Genomic DNA, 22,040 nt, shown 5'->3' with positions numbered 1-22,040 from the left:
GTATGTGCATATACACAATATTTGCAGAATTTGCATATTTTTTTTCATTTCTGACAGTGCTAAGCTATTGCTTCTGTATTTATTTATAGATTCATCTTTTGACTACTTTTGCATTTGCATGCGGTGCTGAGTTCAAGACTAGAGCTATGATCAGATGGAGAAGGATAATTGGAAACTGAAGTTTATACACAAGGCTTGCAACACCCCAGTGAAATCCCTTTGTACCAATATAGTGGTGACGTTTTCTGTCAAACTGAATCAGGGTCCGACATTAAGAGTGGCCCGATGCTCCGGGGCAAGACCAGGCAACCAGTACACATTTAATAAAGAAATGGGATTCAATATGAATATTTAATAATAATATCAATATGAAAATGACTAATATTACTGCAGCTTACTGTGAAACTCTTCTTCGTGATTACCTCTGAATGTATTATACTGCCCCCAGGTGGCCAGGAGGCACACACCAGAAGGAGCAGCACAGTGTTGATTGAATTGAAGCAAAAATAGTTTCATTCTTTATATTCAATTTAATCATGGCACAGTATTACTGTATGTATTTTTTTTCTTATCAAGAAGCAGTACAAAAATTATTGTATTTTTTGTTTGTTTTTGGTGAGATTGGAACAGATTAATAGCATTTCTGTTCATTTCAAGGAGGAAAAAATGATTTGAGTGTTGAGTAGGGCCCAACCGATTATTTTATTTATTGGTGGCAGTTTTGTGGCAAAATGAAAATCCGATGGCTGATTAAATAAATAAATAAACTAAATTTCATCCGAAGGCACCGCCACAGTGTCGCCCGCTGACTTGCCTGTCGTAGCTTATCAAGCAGCGACCAATCAGTCTGTTACACTGCTCGCTGATTCACTTCGACTTTTTAGCGAGAGAGTGTGTGTGCGCGTGTGACGGCCTTGTGTGTGAAAGCTGATATTTTACTGCCGTAGACGAGACCTTGAGCGTTGCGTATCCATCATCATTAGTGTGAGAGAGGCGCCTGGTGAAAGTGCTGCTTTTTGTTTGGAGGGCACATTCGTTTATGCTATAATTCTCAAAGTGAGGATGATTCATCTGAGTCTTTGTCAGTGTGCGACCCAGTCTCTCATTTTCACTTCTTGTAAAAACAGTTTGCTTATATTTTTCCAATAAAAAAAAAAAAAAACAAGTCACTCACTGAAAGAAAAACTTTTTTTTTTTTTTTTTTTTGCTTTAATGACTTCTTAAAAAAAAAAAAAAAAACAACTGTCTGACTTGCGTGCAACCCTGTCCCGGATTTGATGTTTTTGAGCTTGTAGAGTTTATTGAAGTTTGCTTTCATGTGTTGAATCTTTCATTACAAAGTAAATAGGTCTACTTTCTGCAGCGGGAATAATAGTCTTTACATTTATGTTTTGTTTATTACCACATTAGTAGCCCCCCCCCCCCCCTTTTTGTAGTTTAATTCAAACAGCAAATAACAAAGGAGGCAAAATGACTCAGTACTTAAGTAGAAGACTACTCGGTACTTGTAAGAAAAAAAAAAAAAAGTCCTAATTCAACTCCTGGTATTAAATCACATGGCATGTTCTTCTCCCACAGGTGGGCTACGAGAACGCGGGGACGGTGGAGTTCTTGGTGGACAAACACGGCAAACACTACTTCATCGAAGTCAACTCGCGGCTCCAGGTGGAGCACACGGTGACGGAAGAAATCACAGAGTGAGTAAAGTGGGATTGAGGAAGCTCTGTTAAAGTGAGTCGTGTAGGATTAATTAGCATCTAATAGGATTTCTTAGCCTGTTTTCTTGGCTAATTAAACTTCGCCACTAGGGTGTTAGGGCTTAGCAATTAAAAAAAAAAAAATGTAATTATTATTGTAATCCCGACATACTATAACTATGTCAAGCAAAAAAAAAAGAAAGTGGTCAGACAAATATGTGAATTCACATGTATATGGTGTTCCACAGGGTTCAATTCTGGGGCCTCTGCTGTTTTCATTGTGTTTGCTGCCCCTTGGTCGAATTGAGTTGAGTTGCAAGATTTTCAATGCCAAATTGAGCAATTCTAGTCCAGTACAACTAGCTATCTAGCAAAACTAGTGCCTCCAACAAGGTTAATTTAAGAGCCACTGATCTATGAAGTGGCTCGACGAGTTTCAAAATTCAAAGTCATGTCCGGCGAAGAATTGTTGCATTTTTAAAAAATATTTTTTTTTTAGCTTGGGGCTCATTTGAATTGGCCCGAGAGGAGCGGTGTGAAGTGCACATGGTGGATGTCATCTCGTTTGCACAGGCCGCTTTGCGCAGGCTGACGTCCAGCCCCCCCGCGGCCAGCTGCAGATTACGCCCGCAGGGGGAAAGCGCATGCAGCAGCAGCAGCAGCAGCAGCAGCAGAAATTGAGAAAAAATATGTTTGTTAAATTTGCACTTGAAGACCATTAGTCCACAGGATTTTCCCAAGGCTGCACTTTCAAACTCACTGTGTGCTGCCAACTAAACTTCACATCATTTTCATACAAAAAAGCCAAAGCCTCGCTATCGCCCTACATTCCTGGATCCCACTTCACACCTTGTTCTTTCCATCCCTTTCCTCGTTTCAACTAGCTCCTCTCCAAACTGGCAGAGATTAAAAAACAGTCCCCTTCCCGGACTGCAGGTGGGCTTGTGAGCCCCTAAAGTCCTTCTTGAAAGCCCCTTCAGTCGCTGTTTGATCAACAAAGTCCTGCTGTATTTGCTGGAGATTACATCTGCCAGTTTCCCTGGCATCCTCACAGCAGGCCTGGTGGACGTGTGCCCTTGTCGAGGTTTGCTGCTGGGTCTCTTCTATTTTTGCCTTCCACATAGAAAAAGATCTTTAAAGTCTCGTTTTAGCGTGTCTTTTTTTTAAAAAATTTACACAAATAAATAAAATAAAAATGCAATACATCGATAAATAAAATAAATAAGTCACACTGCCACCTGAGCTATGCCACTCCGACTTTTTTGCTTATATATCAAGAGACCAAACACATTTTTGGTCTCTTGGAGTTACAAAGATTGCACCTGACAGCAGGAGCTGCGTGGCTCAGGGGGTAGGATAGCTGTCTCCCAAACTGAACGCCGTGAGTTCATTCCTCAACCCTTAAATGACTTTTATTATATATTTTTTCCAATTGTTTATTTTGCTATCTTCCAAGTGTAAATATTACTCTAAAATGAAGTAATATTTGATCCCACTTTAAATATAGTCACATTTACTGTGCACTACTTTTTCATTTTTTTTCTCTTTTTGTTCTTTTTTTTACAGGAGAGCTCAGTATTGTTCATTCGATTTGACATCATCATTGCTCTCCTTTTTTTTTTTTTTAAAAAAAAAAAATCCAACAAATCAATTAAAAAAAATTTAATAAATGTTTTTTTTTTTCTTTTCTTTTTTAAATACATATATATATATATATATATATATATATATATATATATACTTTTTTTTTGTATGTGGGTGAGTATGTGTACGTGTGTGTGTGTGTGTGTGTGCGTGCGTGCGTGCGAGCGTGCGTGTATTCATCAGTTCACCTAAAGCCCATTAAAAAAAAATCCCATACTAATAATATAATATAATAATAAATTGCCAAATGCAGAAACATCAATGTAAGTTATCACGATGTGGTGGCTCTCGCTAACAGACAGAATTAAGTAACCGGAATTAGGTTAAAAAATTCTATATACGTAGACCATGTTTCTATGAATTTTGATATTTGGTTTTTATTTGAGGCAGATATTTTTTCCATTAAAATGTGATTTATGAGGAGGTTAGACCATTGGTCGATATTCAGAGTTTGTTTATTTTTCCAGTTAACAAGAATTGTTTTTTTAGCGATAGAAAGGGCTACAAGTGTAGATTGAAATTGTTTATGTGGTAAGTCAGTTGTTGTTAGGTCACCTGGCAAACACAAGTTTGGAGATAAAGGTATCCTACAGTCCAAAATAGCGGAAAGTTTTTCTAAGACTTTAGTCCAGAAATACATAACCGGAGTACATAACCATAAAGCATGAACATAAGTGTCTGTAGTGTTTTGTAAGCATTGGAGACAAATGTCGGAGTCTGAGAGTCCCATTTTCTTCATCATATATTGAGTAATGTATGTTCTGTGAATAATTTTATATTGGATAAGTTGTAAATTTGTGTGTTTTGTCATTTTAAATGCGTTTTCACAAACTTGAATCCAAAAGTCAGATTCCGGTGCTATAGACAAGTCTGTCTCCCATTTCGAGATGGGTAAAGACATTTTATCAGTATATGAAAGTAACTTATATATTTTTGAAAGTTTTTTTGTTGTTGTCGGAAAAAGCTTGTTAATATCTTTAGCTAAAACAGGCGGTTGGAGCGTACCCCGAAGTGTTGGAATTTTTTTCTTTATCATATTTTTATTATTCATTTACTGTGCACTACTAATATACAACTTTTCAGCCATTAGGTGATTTTTGTTGTTCTCTCGCCCTACATTTTTATAATGCTCTGCTGTGCTAAAATATTTTGCACTCAGTTGTCCTCAATGTGCGTGTGTAAGAGACAAGAAAATAGAAAATGCGCGTGCTGTATAATCCCACAGGCATTAAGTATATCATGTGTTTGAGTGACAAACGTTGTGTGTGGAGCATTAAGAAGAAAAACAAAACAGAAAACCCCGCCTCTGCGTCAAACTCTGCCTCTTTTTTTTTTTCTTCCTTCCCTCTCTTTCAATTTGTCCTTAATTTAGCTGTGAGTAATCTTTGCATTGCTCTCGTGTTAAGAGTGCGTGAGCGGCCAGTGCTTACCACGGCGAGCCCTTCAGATCCTCAGCTCCATCCTACTCTGGCTAGCCTGCGTGGTACTGAATTGTATTAAACGTGGGGAGTCCGCCTGTCTGCGTGGACAACATTGTGTTGCCGGAAGATGTCTTTCTCCTGGCAGCACACAACGAGCCCTAAGGGGTAGACGGTTGCAGTTGCATTTTCTTCTCATTAACTAGCGGGACCCGGACAGCTCGCTCTGCTGCATCTTAAGAGACTGCATGCAAGTAGGCAAAACAGAAGCAAATTAACATCTTCATCAATATGACAGCACGTTGGGAGAAGTGAGAAAATCTGCATTGAGAAATGCAATTAATTCATTTAGACATGTGAGTGACTCAATGAATAAACCATAATCCTGCACCACCCTAATGTGTATGTAGGCCACTTAAATGAATTGTGTTCAGGCTGATGATCATCATCATGCTGTTCATGCGTGCGCAAGTTAAAAGTGATTAAATGTCAAATTGGGATTGGCTTGAAGTGCTTTGCATTGACAAGTTTTATTGATGGCTTTCACAATCAGTCAGCGCACATCCATCCATCTTAGTGACAAGCAATACAGTGAAGCCCCTTGATCGCGGGGGATATCGTTTCCAGACTCACCTGCGATTGGTGAAAACGTGTTATAGAAGGGCTTCGTTTTGGTGCGGCTGCTTTAGAGCGCCTCGTCGTCACAGCGGCGCAGGTTGGGTCAAGTTTGGTGCCTATTGATATGCCTTTTGCGGTCGAAGCATCAGGTTGCCAGTGAGCAGAAGGAGACAGCTGCTCTGCTTATCCTCTTCCCTTTTAAAAAAAATAAAAAATATCTCCGGCTCGAGATTTCCATCATCGGTTAAATCGTCACCAAGGTAGGTGAATTTGTGGGCAATTGTTAAAGGGGAATCATGGATGGCAGAGGCAGGTGGGACTGAGCGAGTGACTTCAGTTTTTGGGTTGCTGTTTGTAAGCTCAAAGTCTTAGTTAGCACATTTATCCCATCCTACCTATGGTTGTTGTTAGCGAGAGCTGCGTCATTGGGGTAGAGGAAGTCATTTACATGAGTTACTGTAGCAGAATTGGTCTTTAGCCTCAACTCTTTGACTGCCAAAAACGTTAAATAACGTTTAGTAATATCCTATGGAGGACTGCCAAAGACGTTAAAATACGTTTTTTTCAAAACACAGGTGAAATTAACCATTTTTTATTGTTGATTACTGAAAAACGGAATAAGGTAGAAACAAACTTTTTTTTCTGATGAAAGATGAGAGTCCAATCTTTCATTTGGTAGTATGTGTGTTTCCATAGTCCAAACACATAATTTTCTGTGGACCTTGAAAGATCAGTCAAAAATGCTTAAATCGGCTGGCACCCATGGCATCCCTTTTCTGAAAACGTCTGGCAGTCAAAGAGTTAAAGATTGAAGAACTTCTTGTATGGTTTGTGGCGGATGTTAATGCCAAAGTCAGGCATTGACTACTCAACATGAAAGAGAAAAAGAAGATGAACAGGACGCAACCTTATCGAAGGCCAGGAGAGTTTTGGAAGCTCTTCACGATGTTCACAACAGATTCCACATAAGGGATAGAGTTGAATGCTTTTACAAGGTCAATGACTGTTACGTGGAGTTCCTGGTGCTGGTCACGGAACTTCTCATGGAGAACATTATATCGTTGGTGGATCTTCCAGCTGTGAAGCTGCACTATGACTCTGGATAGTATTGTTCGACAGCAGGCCATATCTGGTTGAGAATGAGTTTGGTGTAATTTCTCTTTAGTTAGTAGTTTTCACACGTGAAGCATTATTTTATTTATTTTTTTAAATACAGAGTGACAATGTCCTGTGATACCCTTTCTTCTTGCCAAATGCACAGAAGGAGCTTGAGAGGCGGACATCCGCCAGACTTGAGCACTTCGGGAGGAATACCATCTGGTCCAGGGGCTTTATCATTGGCAAGTTGTTCCAAAGCCTTATCGATTTCAGCCACAGTTGGCAGTACAGCAAGCTTGATCTACAAAGTCAAACAAAAAGTCAAACAAAAAGCCATATTGTGAAGGTCTTTAGCTTGACGCTAACATTTAACGCAAAGCTCCATTGATAGGCTCAGGGGAACTATTTCACAACTGCACCCTTAACACATCAGGGAGAAGCAACAAAAACAAGCAGAGCAGACAACAATACTCAGAGGCACACTGTAGTAGGAAATATGGTAGAGTTCTACCAAGAAACTTTTCTGTGCGACCCAGTGCAATTAAAGAAGCATTGTTGCGGGCTTTCAATGCTCCCCGGTACGTGCACATCCATGTGGACTCATCCTTCCCTCGCCTGTCGGCGGCGGACGTGAGAGCGTGCATGCACATGCATTGATATGTCATTGCTGCACAATAGGTGTGCAGGCCAGCTAATTTGTCTCAAAAATGACCCTAGTCCATCTTCATCAGAGCCGCAAATGGCGACGGAGCGTCAGGAAGATGGAGAGATACATACCATTCATTTACAGAAAAAAAAAAAAGGGCTTTGACAAATGAGTCAGGTGAGCAGGCAGGAAGAAGCATGAGGTAAATTGGAAGAGGGAGGTGAGTGACCGCAGGCTACCGTGGGAATATAATAATGAATAAGTGGAGCAAAGGTTTAGGCCTGCGACAGTCTGATATGTTTCAGTGGCGGTATTAGTACATGTCACACGTTCTAATCTCCTCTCCACACTTTGTCCGCCGCTTTCCCCTTTTGTGTCTTTTCGCACATTCTCCCTGCATTTTACCATCCTGCCTTCCATGTTCAGTGTCGATTAATGCAGCCGCCCATTAGCTGCTTTTGCAGAGAAGCAATGTCACTTTTACCCCCCCCTCCCCCTCCCCCCACCCCCGTTGTCCTATCTCGTCTTACTCATTCCCTCTTAACCTTGCTCAGCCCCTGCTCGCTGCTCGCTGCTCCGTTTCCTGCAAATCTTACTTATTTATGTTGCTCATGGATAATTGAATGTGTTTTCCCTGCTGCCGTCTTGGCCTCATCTTGGCCTTCCTACCCCTTCTATAGTCCTCAGTGTCACGCTGCCAGCGCTCCTCCAGTCCCACGCTCGGCGCGCTCGCTCGTATTTCCGCATTGTTGACGAGCCTGTTTTTGCAACTGTTGTGTTGTAGGAGTTTTTTCCAGTCACTCCTGTGGTAAATTGTAATTGTCCAAATCGGCCTTTATGCGCATCGGTCGTCCCGCGCTGTATCACGCACGTGCTTTCGTGCGCTTTTCAAGCGAGCCGTAAAAATAATTTCCAGGTGATTGTAATTGTGCGGCGACGCGTCCACGAGTGATTAAGCAGCAGGCTGATGAATGAGAGGGAAAGGCTCTAACCGCGTGCGTGTTTGCGTTATTTATGATAATGACACAGATGCTTGTCACGATGATGGTCACAGCCATCGTTGTTTTGCATGGGTTGTTTTTGTTTGTGCCTCCCCGCGAGCATTTTATGCCTTTTTAATTTGGTATTTGTCGTGTTTACTGGTGCGCTACTATGCAGTAATTGTAATGCGCACGCCGATAAACAACAACAGTTGATTCATGGTGATTACAGTTTCCTTTATAGTTGACCAATAATGATAGTGTTAGCCTGCTATGTTGCAATTCATTCAGTTCCGAATCTAAAATTGTTTCCCATTGAAATGAATGGAAATGCAATTAACTCTTTCACTGCCAGACGTTTTCAGAAACGGGATGTTGCCAGTGCCAGCCGATTTAAGCATTTTGACTGATCTTGGTCCACAGAAAATGTTGTGTTTGGACTATGGAAACACACATACTACCAAATGAAAGATTGGACTCTCAGCTTTCATCAGAAAAAAAAAGTTTGTTTCTACCTTATTCCGTTCTTCAGTAATCAACAATAGAAAATGGTTAGTTTCACCGAAATGCTCTGTTTTGAAACAAAAAACGGAGAAAAAGAGCTTTTTGTGAAACGATGTTATTTCATGCACTCTAGTGAATTGTACACTTCCGGGGAATAAAAAGCAAGTAGCAGACTGTACACACTTCCTCCGATGAATATGCATTGGACTCGGGGCACTCTCCGTCGTCCGATCGACCGTCCGCCTGTGCGTGCTCGGTTGCGCTCCGCGTTACGACACCGTCATAGCCGCCGCGTCAGCGGTTCCAATTTCGCCGTCAAGCTCGGATTCACCTTCATCATCATCGATGATGATCATCGTCGTCATCAATGTACTATTTTAGCGTTGGTCGATGCCTTTCGTCTTGTAAGTGTAGAGCTGCTTGCAAACGCTCGCCATTGCCCGTTCCCTCCTCCATCTAGCTCCATCTAACGTCTTCTACTGCCGCGTCAATGCTTCCCAACCACGGAGTCACCACCCTCATCTTCATCATCGATGATGATCATGGTCGTCAACAATGTGCTCTTTCAGCGATGCTTTTGGTCTTTGAAAAAAACGGCTCGGGCGTGAGCTCCTCACGACCGGCCGCCATTTTTCCTTTGTCTTCCATTCTCATCTCCTGCTCGACGCTCTAGCTCCGCCTCTACTGACGCCCACCCGATCTTGTCAAAAGAGAGTCATCGCTGCCCTCTAGGGGCCAAAAATAGTCATTAGGCACAACAGACCGGCTGGAAACTTTCACCACAGCTCCGGAAGCCTTGCCCGCACCCGTTTCAAAAAAAAAAATAATAAAAATTGGATGACGTCTTTAGACGTCATTGGCAGTGCTCCGTAGGTTTTTACTTGACGTCTATAAACGTCAATGGCAGTGAAAGAGTTAATCCGTTTCAGCCTCCCTTAAAAATCTTTTTTAAAAATGTATGTGTATTTTAATGAGGAAAAATACTGGTCCCCACCTGAGGGGGAGCATCAAACAGAAACACAAATATACTGTTCTGAGGGGTTTCAACTCTTGAGCTCATTTCTATGGCGCTAATATTGTTCTTGTTGTTTAAATCATGCGCAACATAGATGCTCTTTAGTGTTAGCGTTATGCTAGCAAAAAGAAAAAAAGCCATGTTGTTGTTTTAAATACACAGTGGGCCAAATTCCCTGAGAATGCGCCGGGTCCACTAACGGCGCCTTGTGCCTGATTTAGCACAACATGGCAATGGATTTTCACCAAGAACACGGCAGTTTAAGTAACAGTTGTGAAAAAGATGAAATGATCGCAAAGCGATCTTGGACGGAGGGGGTTGCACAAGCGTTTTCTCTGCGCGACAACCGCCGCCGCTGCTGTGATTCGCAGGGTCGAGGAAGCGTCCAAGTTAGTGATGAATTTCACCATCTGCGCATGATTAGCGGATTACACGCTCGCGGATTGCTCCATTTATAGCCGTTAGCTAAAGCTACGCAAACCTTTAGTGGATCTGGCCCTTTGTTTTATGTTTACTTTGACAGTAAACTTAACTTGGGCGTGGCATTAAATGGCTGTAGATGGTATATAAAAAAGACAAAAAAAACAACAACCTTTTTTGCTTTCAAAAGTCAACGAGGAGCCTTTTTGGGGTGGTTTGCCACAACTAGCGCATGTTTTTTTCTGACCCAGTTTTGACGCTGGTTGCCCTTCCTTACACAACCCTGCGTTTTTTTTAGTTTTTTTTTTTTTAGGCTTGGGACCGGCAGGAGTTAGGCAACAATATCAATTTACAAAGTTGTTTAATTTAGGAAAAAAAGGAATGACACACGATTTACAACAAGCATCAAGTCATGCTGCAGCATACAGTACATGCTTTTATAACCCAAGGCTGGCATTAATAAAAACCCTCATTTGCATAAATTACCATGACCTAAATGATAAATTAGACTGTAATTTCCATACATTCCATCCAGTAATCCCCTTTTGGAGTCCTCCTAAGCCATTTCCGCCCTCTCGGGGGATTGTGAAGCCGAGTGCGATCAAAGGTTAGACACCAACATGGGGATTGAGCACGGCGAGGATGGAAAGGTCCTGACACAGACGTACATGCACACACTCCATCTTTGGAACTCAACTTTCCCATTCCCGCTCTGTATTCCAATGTCTGCCGCCACTCAGGGACTATCAATAATAAAGAAGTCACTTTCTCCCGAGCTGGGATCTCACATTCATAAACCACGCTGGGTTTTTGCTCAACAGCGATTCGCTCGGAGTTATACAGTTCATGTTTAGGCGATGCCGCACACACACACACACACACACGCACGCGCACGCACACGCACACTGTCTCTCCGTTTCAATTTGACATTTTTTTGTTGTCGCGTTTGAAAGAAAAGTCAGTCGAGAGAGCTAATGTGGCGTGATGCCGAGCTTTAGTTAATGCGCTCCTATTAATCAAGGGCACAGAGCCACAATGATATTAATTAAACAATTAAGCATACCTCATTCACTGCCATTGACGGCTAGAGACGTCAAAAATTCATTTGAACTATTTCTATTTAACATTTTTGAAAACCTATATTTTTTTTTTATTGTACATTTAGAACAGATATAAAATGTGTGGTTAATTGTGAGTTAACTAGTGAAGTCATGCGATTAATTATGATTACAAATTTTAATCGTCTGACGCTCCAAATTTTTTATGTTTTCTTTTTTTTTTATTCATTCATTGCCATTGACGGCTATAAACTTTATATTTTTTTATTGTACATTTAGAACAGATATAAAATGTGTGATTAATTGTGAGTTAACTCGTGAAGTCATGCGATTAGTTATGATTACAATTTTTTTTTTTTTTTTTTTACAGAAGAGCTCAGTATTGTTCATTCGATTTGACATCATCATTGCTCTCCTCTCTTTTTTTTTTTTTTTAAAAAAAACAACAAATCAATTAAAAATTTTTTAATAAATGTTTTTTTTTTTTTTTTAAATACATATACATATATATATACATATACACACATATATATATATATATATATATATATATACATATATATACTTTTTTTTTTGTATGTGGGTGAGTATGTGTATGTGCGTGTGTGTGTGCGTGCGTGCGTGCGAGCGTGTGTGTATTCATCAGTTCACCTAAAGCCCATTAAAAAAAAAATCCCATACTAATAATATAATATAATATTTTAATCGTCTGACGCTCTAAATTTTTTATGTTTTCTTTTTTTTTTTATTCATTCATTGCCATTGACGGCTATAAACTTTATATTTTTTTATTGTACATTTAGAACAGATATAAAATGTGTGATTAATTGTGAGTTAACTCGTGAAGTCACGCGATTAGTTATGATTACAATTTTTTTATCGCCTGTCGCCCCTAATTTAAAAAAATATAATATTATTAATTTTTTTATGAATTCATGGCAGTGAATGAGTTAACCAATCAATCAGTGTTGTAGTGTGACCTAACTTTTCTAAACTCCTACAATCACATCTACTGTATGCTTTTCGAGAGGGAAATTCTTTGAGGAATTTGTGCGTCAGCGGCCAAAGGTGATTCCTGTCGAAAGTGAACCCGAGCGCTCATGAATATTACCATTACTGACGTGTGCTGGAGACGTCCGGCGTTTATGGAGATGACTTGAATTAAACGCCGCACGCAGAGTCGAGATGCACACGAAGCAAATGTCGAATAGTGGTTTAAAGCGTTGTTAAGCGCGGAGTGGGGTGTTAAGTCGTGTGCTGATACAGTAAAAATACATGGATTAACTTGGCAAATAGACTTAATGTTCCCGCCAATATTACATGTGTAAGTTCATGTAATGCAATGGGAGTGCTGTCACCTGCAAGCACAATCCGATTTCATTTTTGTGCGAAAAGTCGACGCGAATTTTTAAAAAATGTTTATCGTGAGCGATCGTTTATCACAATGCACAGTATTAAAAATATTCCTTAGCTTAGCGCTTGTCCTTTGTCGCTTACTTTAGCTTTAGTTTAGCTTACTTAGCTCTTAGCTTTTCATTTGTCACTCCCAGTGGAAGTTTACTGTACAACTGACATTTAAACAAGAAAATGACACCTCAAATTAGGGTTTTAAACTAGGGTTAGGGTTTGAAAGTAGGTTTTGAAACTAGGGTTAGGGTTTCAAAGTAGGGTTTTAAACTAGGGTTAGGGTTTGAAAGTAGGGTTTGAAACTAGGGTTAGGGTTTCAAATTAGGGTTTTAAACTAGGGTTAGGGTTTGACAGTGGGGTTTTAAACTAGGGTTAGAGTTTGAAAGTAGGGTTTTAAACTAGGGTTAGGGTTTCAAATTAGGGTTTGAAATTAGGGTTAGGGTTTGAAACTAGGGTTTTAAACTAGTGTTAGGGTCCGAAAGTAGGGTTTTAAACTAGGGTTAGGGTTTGAAAGTAGGGTTTGAAACTAGGGTTGGGGTTTCAAATTAGGGTTTTAAACTAGGGTTAGGGTTTGACAGTGGGGTTTTAAACTAGGGTTAGGGTTTCAAATTAAGGTTTGAAACTAGGGTTAGGGTTTGAAACTAGGGTTAGGGTTTGAAAGTAGGGTTTTAAACTAGTGTTAGGGTTTGAAAGTAGGGTTTTAAACTAGGGTTAGGGTTTCAAATTAGGGTTTTAAACTAGTGTTAGGGTTTGAAAGTAGGGTTTTAAACTAGGGTTAGGGTTTCAAATTAGGGTTTTAAACTAGGGTTAGGGTTTGAAAGTAGGGTTTGAAACTAGGGTTAGGGTTTTAAACTAGGGTTAGGGTTTCAAATTAGGGTTTTAAACTAGTGTTAGGGTTTGAAAGTAGGGTTTTAAACAAGGGCTAGGGTCTCGAAGTAGGGCTTTAAACAATGGTTTGGGTTTCCGCTTTCTGTATTCAAGTTAAAGAGAGACCGATTTGTTCACCAGTCCCTATTACTATGTCTTGAATTTTGAAAAATAAAAATAAAAAAGAGTTCGGTGAGTGCGCATAGGAAACTGGTGGAGTTCTGTACCTCCAACAAGTTTAAGAACCACTGTGCTAGCGTATAATGCCAAACGCTGGAGACTAGCGAACAGAAATTAGCATCGATTTTACGTAATTACGAAAAGTTCCATGCAGCGACTTGTTATTCTTTACCTTTAAAAAAAGGACACATTTTTATTGTTCGTGCTGCGTGGCGTGTCATGTAAAATGCAGTGCGAAGACGGCGTGGAAAAAGAAGTCGTAAGCAATGCTCTTGTTGTTGCCAGTATGCTAATCGGATCTGTATCTCATCCGATGTGGCGGCGACTTATTGATGCATAAATATAACATGCAGGGATGCATTAATGAATTATTAGGCCCCTAAAATGATGCTTTTATGTGGTGCGCTATCCATATATTGGCATAAAGGGGGTGCAGTGTTTGGCTTTAATGGAAATCGGCGTCTCTCCTCCTCTCTTCTTTCCCGTCTCATCCGCCGCTGCCTTCTGGACGCCAGGCTTATTTTGTTTCCCCCTCCTCACTCCCCCATCTGCTTCATAACAAGGGAAGCACGAATTAATTAGGGGGCTGATTGCCAGGCAGGAGAAAATGACCAAGCAGGCGAGCTGAAAAAGAGACCAAATCACATCAGATAGTTGCGCGCGTCTCTGCTAAATATGTTTTCGCGGGCGGCTGCCCATTCCGACGCATGCTTTGTTTGCATCGGCCATCTTTTCGGCTTCAATCCTAAATTGATGTCAAAATGCCATCCTCATGCCACAGTGATTCCAATTTCTTATTCCCCATCCTCTCTATCGCACAGCGCCTCACCTCCCGTCTCTTCAGTTTCCTTTTGTTTGCCGTCGAAAAGCATCTAATGAAATTCATACAAGAGCCTCGACGCCTTCCTCTCCACCTGTTTTTGTGTGTGCGTGATTATTCATACTTACTCCGTCCTCTCTCCCGGCTTCCATTTTAATCCTCCTCGCGAGCCACGTTCCTCCAGCAGCTTTTATTTGTCTTCCACTCATCGCCGTTTGTGTTTATTTGTCCCTCCTTTACCTGACTGTTGCGAAGAGACAATATTGACCATTTGACCCTCACATGTAACTAAATCGAGTAAAAATATGAAGCGGTTGATTGCGATTGTGCTCCTAATACAGGGCATTACCGTATTGAGGCCAGGGAGGGTACTATTAAGCATTTAGCATTATTTCCACCACAGGCTCCATCCCTCTAATCAATTGGACATCCATTACCATCTTCTCCCCCTCCTGCTTCCTTTCATTCACCGTCTTCCCCTTTGAGTGGGGCAAATCAAATCCCTTTCCACACTCCCACTTTTTCCCACTTTGAAAGCAGCTGTTTATCCTCTCGCGCACTCTCGCCGCCTCATCTCTCCCCACTCCTCGCCTTCCGTCGGAAATGCAGAGCTTTCATCTTGTTTGTTTCCCTCTCTCTCCTTTGTCGGTGTGCATCAAAGCACAACGGCGTTCCGCTTTACCTGCCTGCTTCTCCTCAATCGCATTTCCTTCATCCGCGCGCCCCTTTTAGCTTCCGGGCCCTGCAGTGTGAACTCCCTCACTGGCCCGCCGCGAATAGCGCAATGACTTCTGCTGATGGGCGACTGTGATCGTAAGGCTAATGTGCTGTTATAATGGAGTGAGCGTACGTTTCTTGTGTCTGTGCTTTATCGCGTAATACACACAAAATAAATATTGCGCATTACGTAACTACGAAGGTGTTATTTTTAGTTTAACCCTGGAGAACCCAAGAACTCTTTTCTTCTTTGGAAAATTATGAATTATACATTAAATGACTGCTATTAGTTCACTGAACACCAAAATATATATTTTTTCAATTTTAACCCTTTTTTTTGACCTAGCTCAGAGTTGCTAATTTATCAAAATAGGCATTCTGCAACATGATATGAAATAGATTAACAAAAAAAACCCACAATTTTACCATCTGATGGTTTGCTGAGAAGATGGTTTTGTTTGGATTGATTTCCAGCTCAACAAAACAGCCATCTTGTCACCACCACTCTGGCTCATGTAAGTGCAATATTCATCCACTAGATGGCCCCATGCAGGGGTCAGAAGTGGCACTCTGGACTTTTGGAGTTACATTTGTAAAAAAAAAAAAAAAAAGGTCATTTGAGTAGCAGAATTTATAGGGGCCAAATTTGACCCCGTGGGTTCTCCAGGGTTAAAAGGCGCTGCTCTACCTTTTGTCAGTATGATACACCCGTCCTATGTGGCCTTTGCAAACTAAATGTTTTTCCTTCTAATTATCTTCCCAATGAAGAAAAACAGTATTGCGCCCTTTGACCCCGGATCACCATTCTAAATGCCACCAGTAATTTGGGTCATAAAACCCACCCTACCTGCGATTGGCTGGCAACCAGTTCAGGGTGTACCCCGCCTACTGCCCGAAGCCAGCTGGGATAGGCTCCAGCAACCCCCCGCGACCCTTGTGAGGACTAAGCGGTTAAGAAAATGGATGGGATGGAACCCACCCTACAAAAACAATGACAGATCATTTTGGAGAAAGACATATCGATCCCATGCAACATAGCATTTTCCCTTAAAATTGCATAAATGTTCCCATCTTCTAATTTCTTAGTTCCTAGTCGTAAAACAGCCACGAATGGGCCACCGTCACGAGTACTGATACTTTGAATCGGGGGCGTGGATTGGGGTGCGGCATGGCTCAGTGGTAGAGTGGTCGTCTCCCATCCGTGAAGTTGTGGGTTCTACCCCCCCCACCCCCCCATTGTGATCATGTCGAAGTGTCCTTGAGCAAGACACTGAACCTTGATTTGCTCCCAGTGTTAGATTAACGCAGAGTCTAAGACTAAATCTAAAACTAAATCTAAGACTAGAAAACTGTTTATGTGTCCACGAGTGTAAATCTGACACTTTTCAAAGTGTTACTTTTTTTTACACTTAATCAGTGTTACTCCTACACTTATAGTGTTAAAAATCTACACTGAGTAGTGTTGAAAGTACTCAACTTTAACACTAGTCTTGATGTTAAAATTTAACTCACCCTGGTAAAAGGTACTTCTTTTATATAGCGTTTTTCCTCTTTTCAAGGCCCTCAAAGTATTTTCGACTTCTCAACTTTATTTATAAAGCACTTTAAAACAAGCATTGCTGTATACAAAAGTCGCCACTTCAGATGCTGCTTCTTTCTCATCCGTTAGGCCCGATCCGGATCTTTTTCATTCAGACACACGGGCACCTCGCGTAAGCTCGAAGGCCGATACTCCTCGAGGCATTTTTGCCTTTTCCGACTGTCGAGCGATAAAATAGAAAACTTGGCAGCCATTCAGGGGGCCCCGGGAGAAAAGGAACGCTCAAGTGCTCAGCTGGAGTTGCCCCGCAAGAAAAATAGATGTACAGCATCGGGCTTGACATGTCGGCATGGCAGGAAATAAATAGATTGACACTCGAGAACATCACGTACGGCAACATCGCCGTAAGACTCTGTGAAGTCATCTTCTAGGGAGAGGGTCGTTGATGGATTGAGGATTCACCGAAAGGAGACTTTTCATTGTTCGACTGTACTTTGTGCTTAACTCATTCACTGCCATTGACGGCTATAGACGTCAAAAATTCATTTGAACTATTTCGATTAGTTTCACATTTTTTCCTACTTTTGTTAACAAGAGTATGAAAACCTAGAATTTTTTTATTGTACATTTAGAACAGATATAAAATTTGTGATTAATCGTGAGTGACTATTGAAGTCATGCGAATAATTACAATTAAAAATTAATTAAATTAATCGTCTGACGCCCCTAATTTTTAATAATCTTTTCTTTTTTTTAAATTAGGGGCATCAGGGGATTACAATTTTTAATTGGAATCAATCACATGAGTTCACTAGTTAATTCACGATTAATCACAAATTTTATATCTGTTCTAAATATACAATATTTTTTTCCTAGGTTTTCATACTCTTGTTAAAAAAAGTGGGGGGAAAATGTGAAACTAATGGAAATAGTTCAAATGAATTTTTGACGTCTATAGCCGTCAATGGCAGTGAATGAGTTAATTGCGATCCAATTGGGTTGAATCCCAATTTCTTCCTTTGGCCAGCTCACGTTACAATGCATCCCTGCGCGTTATGTAATTGCATCCTGGCAACCTCATTATTTGTATAAAGTGCAAGTTGCTAATGACACAAAAGGCTGTTATTGTGTAACGGTAACGAGCCGCACTGAAGGACAGATGCTGCTGCCGGCTCCTTCATTTGTACGAGTCGAATTAGTGCACAATTTCCCAGACCCTCCAGGCTCCTTTGTCGGGGATTTAAAAAATGGCGGAATTCTGTCAAAATACTCGGCGTCATTTGATCTCTGTCATTAAAAAATTTTTCAATGACAGAATGTGCACGCACGCACACACACATAATTAAGGAGAGCAATGATGATGACATGTCAAATCGGTCAAATTACCGAATGAACAATACTGAGCTCTCCAGGAAAAAAAAAAAGAAGAAAGTTTTTAAATGTGCTGATTAGCATTTCAAGATAAGTCCTTTTACATTTGGACGCTTGTCGATGTCATGAATATGCAAATGATGTTTTGTTAAAAGCACACGTCAATCAGAGACGTACTTCATTATTTAAGGGTGCCAGCGGAGCCGTCGAAGCAACAACGTGATCGTCGAGTTCTCTGTCATGTGACTTTCTCCGGCGACACATTTCGCACCAGGCTGCTGCATAATTGTCCTTCTGCTTGGCCAGTGTGACACAAGCGCTAATTGAGACGAGCGGGCGCGAAGGCGGCGGGCTCGTGTGCGCGCCTTCTGGTTTGGTGCACGTCCTTCGCTTGTCGAGTCTGCCGTTGTACAGTTTATTCTGAAAGGTCAATTATCCCAAAACAAAAATTTGTATTATTATTATTATTTATTTATTTTTACTCGACATCAGTGTCAAGTTGCATCTGTCAAAATCATGATGAATTAAAAAATATATATTTTGTGACTATGTCGAGCAAAAAAAAAAGAAAAGTGGTCAGACAAAAATGTGCAATATTAATTCACATGTATAACGGAACATATGGTAGGTATTCCACAAGGTTCAATTTTGGGGCCGCTGCTATTTTCATTTGTCATCTGCTGTCCCTGGCTTCCATTTAAGAAAACAGGTTTAGATCGATTAATTTCGCTCCTACCAACGAATCAGAGGACGGGAAAAAAATACATATGGTATTCCACAGGGTTCAATTGTGGGGCCGCTGCTATTTTCATTTGTAATCTGCTGTCCCTGGCTTCCATTTTAAGAAAACAGGTTTAGATCGATTAATTTCGCTCCTACCAACGAATCAGAGGACGGGAAAAAAATACATATGGTATTCCACAGGGTTCAATTGTGGGGCCGCTGCTATTTTCATTTGTAATCTGCTGTCCCTGGCTTCCATTTTAAGAAAATAGGTTTAGAGCGATTAATTTCGCTCCTACCAACGAATCAGAGGACGCAAAAAAAATACATATGGTATTCCACAGGGTTCAATTGTGGGGCCGCTGCTATTTTCATTTGTCATCTGCTGTCCTTGGCTTCCATCTTAAGAAAACAGGTTTAGATCGATTAATTTCGCTCCTACCAACGAATCAGAGGACGGAAAAAAAATACATATGGTATTCCACAGGGTGCAATTGTGGGGCCGCTGCTATTTTCATTTGTAATCTGCTGTCCTTGGCTTCCATTTTAAGAAAACAGGTTTAGATCGATTAATTTCGCTCCTACCAACGAATCAGAGGACGCAAAAAATATATAAATGAGCTTTTTGGCCCAATTCATCGTTTACCCGTGAATCCAGACGTACTATTATTTTTTTGGCCTTTTCTGTAGGCCTACTTGCATCCAATAATAATCTCCAACCTGATATCTATAATGACGCACCTCCACATCGCTAATGACACAAGAATAGACTGTAATTAATGATTTTCTTTTTGAGTGTACCCAGGCTTTTCTCAGGAGACGCACTTGCGTGATCACATTACACCTTTTGTATTTTAATCAAATTTGTTTTCTTATTTGACGGCGTATTCATGTGGGCTTTATTTTCTTTCACGCGTGGCGGATTCATTTGCTCAAATGAGATGCGCTTTACAAAGTCACCCATCCACAACAAATCCACGCGCTCGCTGCTTCGATGTGAGCCCGGGAGGAGCTACTTAGCGCAGTTTTTAATAGAAAGGTGGAAACGGGTGCCATTTCTAGCAGGTTCACAGGTTGTCGTTTTTGTTTGTTCTCAGCGTGGACCTGGTGCACGCCCAGCTGCATGTGTGCTCCGGACGCAGTTTGCCAGAATTGGGCCTCAGACAGGACAAGATCCGGGTCAACGGCTGCGCCATCCAGTGTAGGGTGACCACCGAGGACCCGGCCAGGGGTTTCCAGCCTGACACCGGCAGGATCGAGGTAAGACTCAGTCTCTTGTGTTAGCCTAAACCAGGTTTGTCCAAACTTTTTTCCACGAGGGCTGCATAAAGAAAACTGGATGCAAAGAGCAATTGTACATATAGTTTTTTTTGGGCAAATAGTTTACATATATATGTTTTTTAATTAGGTCTTGGGGTGGCTCGTGGCCCTGCATCCCACTATAATAGATCCGCCCCTGTGTATGTGACACGTTCACCAATCGGACCTTGACACTAAGCAGAAAGTGTGGGAGACGTTTCTGTTTCTGAAACTGAAATATCTTTATTCTCTAAAGTGTTAAAAAGAGAAATTGTGTCACTATTTTAGCTATATAAATATATTCTGTCTTTTTCGGTAGTAGTAGCCCCCATTACTCTCGTCATGCCTTTTCTACAGCTACATTTCCAATGCAGACCACCTGCCAGGCTAGCCAACTCTACAGTCTCACTCGCTGACACCCACGTCACTCACCATATTTTAAAGCCGTACACACTAAAGATCACAGAAACCGCATCTAATTATGACAATTTGATGGCCCGCGTACCAAATTGACAGGCTGGACATGTATATGTTTTTTAATTAGGTCTTGGGGTGGCCCGCGGCCCTGCATCCCACTATAATAGATCCGCCCCTGTGTATGTGACACGTTCACCAATCGGACCTTGACACTAAGCAGAAAGTGTGGGAGACGTTTCTGTTTCTGAAACTGAAATATCTTTATTCTCTAAAGTGTTAAAAAGAGAAATTGTGTCACTATTTTAGCTATATAAATATATTCCGTCTTTATCGGTAGTGGTAGTCCCCCATTACTCTCGTCATGCCTTTTCTACAGCTAAATTTCTAATCCAGACTACCTGCCAGGCTAGCCAACTCTACAGTCTCACTGGCCGACACCCACGTCACTCACCATATTTTAAAGCCGTACACACTAAAGATCACAGAAACCGCATCTAATTATGACAATTTGATGGCCCGCGTACCAAATTGACAGGCTGGACATATATATGTTTTTTAATTAGGTCTTGGGGTGGCCCGCGGCCCTGCATCCCACTATAATAGATCCGCCCCTGTGTATGTGACACGTTCACTAATCGGACCTTGACACTAAGCAGAAAGTGTGGGAGACGTTTCTGTTTCTGAAACTGAAATATCTTTATTCTCTAAAGTGTTAAAAAGAGAAATTTTGTCACTATTTTAGCTATATAAATATATTCCGTCTTTATCGGTAGTGGTAGTCCCCCATTACTCTCGTCATGCCTTTTCTACAGCTAAATTTCTAATCCAGACTACCTGCCAGGCTAGCCAACTCTACAGTCTCACTGGCCGACACCCACGTCACTCACCATATTTTAAAGCCGTACACACTAAAGATCACAGAAACCGCATCTAATTATGACAATTTGATGGCCCGCGTACCAAATTGACAGGCTGGACATGTATATGTTTTTTAATTAGGTCTTGGGGTGGCCCGCGGCCCTGCATCCCACTATAATAGATCCGCCCCTGTGTATGTGACACGTTCACCAATCGAACCTTGACACTAAGCAGAAAGTGTGGGAGACGTTTCTGTTTCTGAAACTGAAATATCTTTATTCTCTAAAGTGTTAAAAAGAGAAATTGTGTCACTATTTTAGCTATATAAATATATTCCGTCTTTATCGGTAGTGGTAGTCCCCCATTACTCTCGTCATGCCTTTTCTACAGCTAAATTTCTAATCCAGACTACCTGCCAGGCTAGCCAACTCTACAGTCTCACTGGCCGACACCCACGTCACTCACCATATTTTAAAGCCGTACACACTAAAGATCACAGAAACCGCATCTAATTATGACAATTTGATGGCCCGCGTACCAAATTGACAGGCTGGACATATATATGTTTTTTAATTAGGTCTTGGGGTGGCCCGCGGCCCTGCATCCCACTATAATAGATCCGCCCCTGTGTATGTGACACGTTCACTAATCGGACCTTGACACTAAGCAGAAAGTGTGGGAGACGTTTCTGTTTCTGAAACTGAAATATCTTTATTCTCTAAAGTGTTAAAAAGAGAAATTTT

General features: G+C 41.1%; 1 protein-coding gene across 1 annotated transcript in view; it reads left to right on the top strand.

Annotated features, from left to right (window-relative positions):
* The window catches only part of LOC144034485 (pyruvate carboxylase, mitochondrial-like), a 174,177-nt gene that overhangs the window by 34,152 nt on the left and 117,985 nt on the right, over nucleotides 1-22,040 (top strand). Inside the window, exons 10-11 of the mRNA XM_077543263.1 lie at nucleotides 1,579-1,697; nucleotides 19,821-19,983. Coding sequence (XP_077399389.1) covers nucleotides 1,579-1,697; nucleotides 19,821-19,983 — 282 coding nt within the window. The remainder of the gene's footprint in view (nucleotides 1-1,578; nucleotides 1,698-19,820; nucleotides 19,984-22,040) is intronic.

Source organism: Vanacampus margaritifer, chromosome 15 (genome assembly GCF_051991255.1).
Source record: "Vanacampus margaritifer isolate UIUO_Vmar chromosome 15, RoL_Vmar_1.0, whole genome shotgun sequence".
In the NCBI taxonomy this organism is placed as follows: Eukaryota; Metazoa; Chordata; class Actinopteri; order Syngnathiformes; family Syngnathidae; genus Vanacampus; species Vanacampus margaritifer.
Note: the sequence above shows the minus strand (reverse complement) of the source record. Positions and strands in the feature narration are given on the sequence as shown.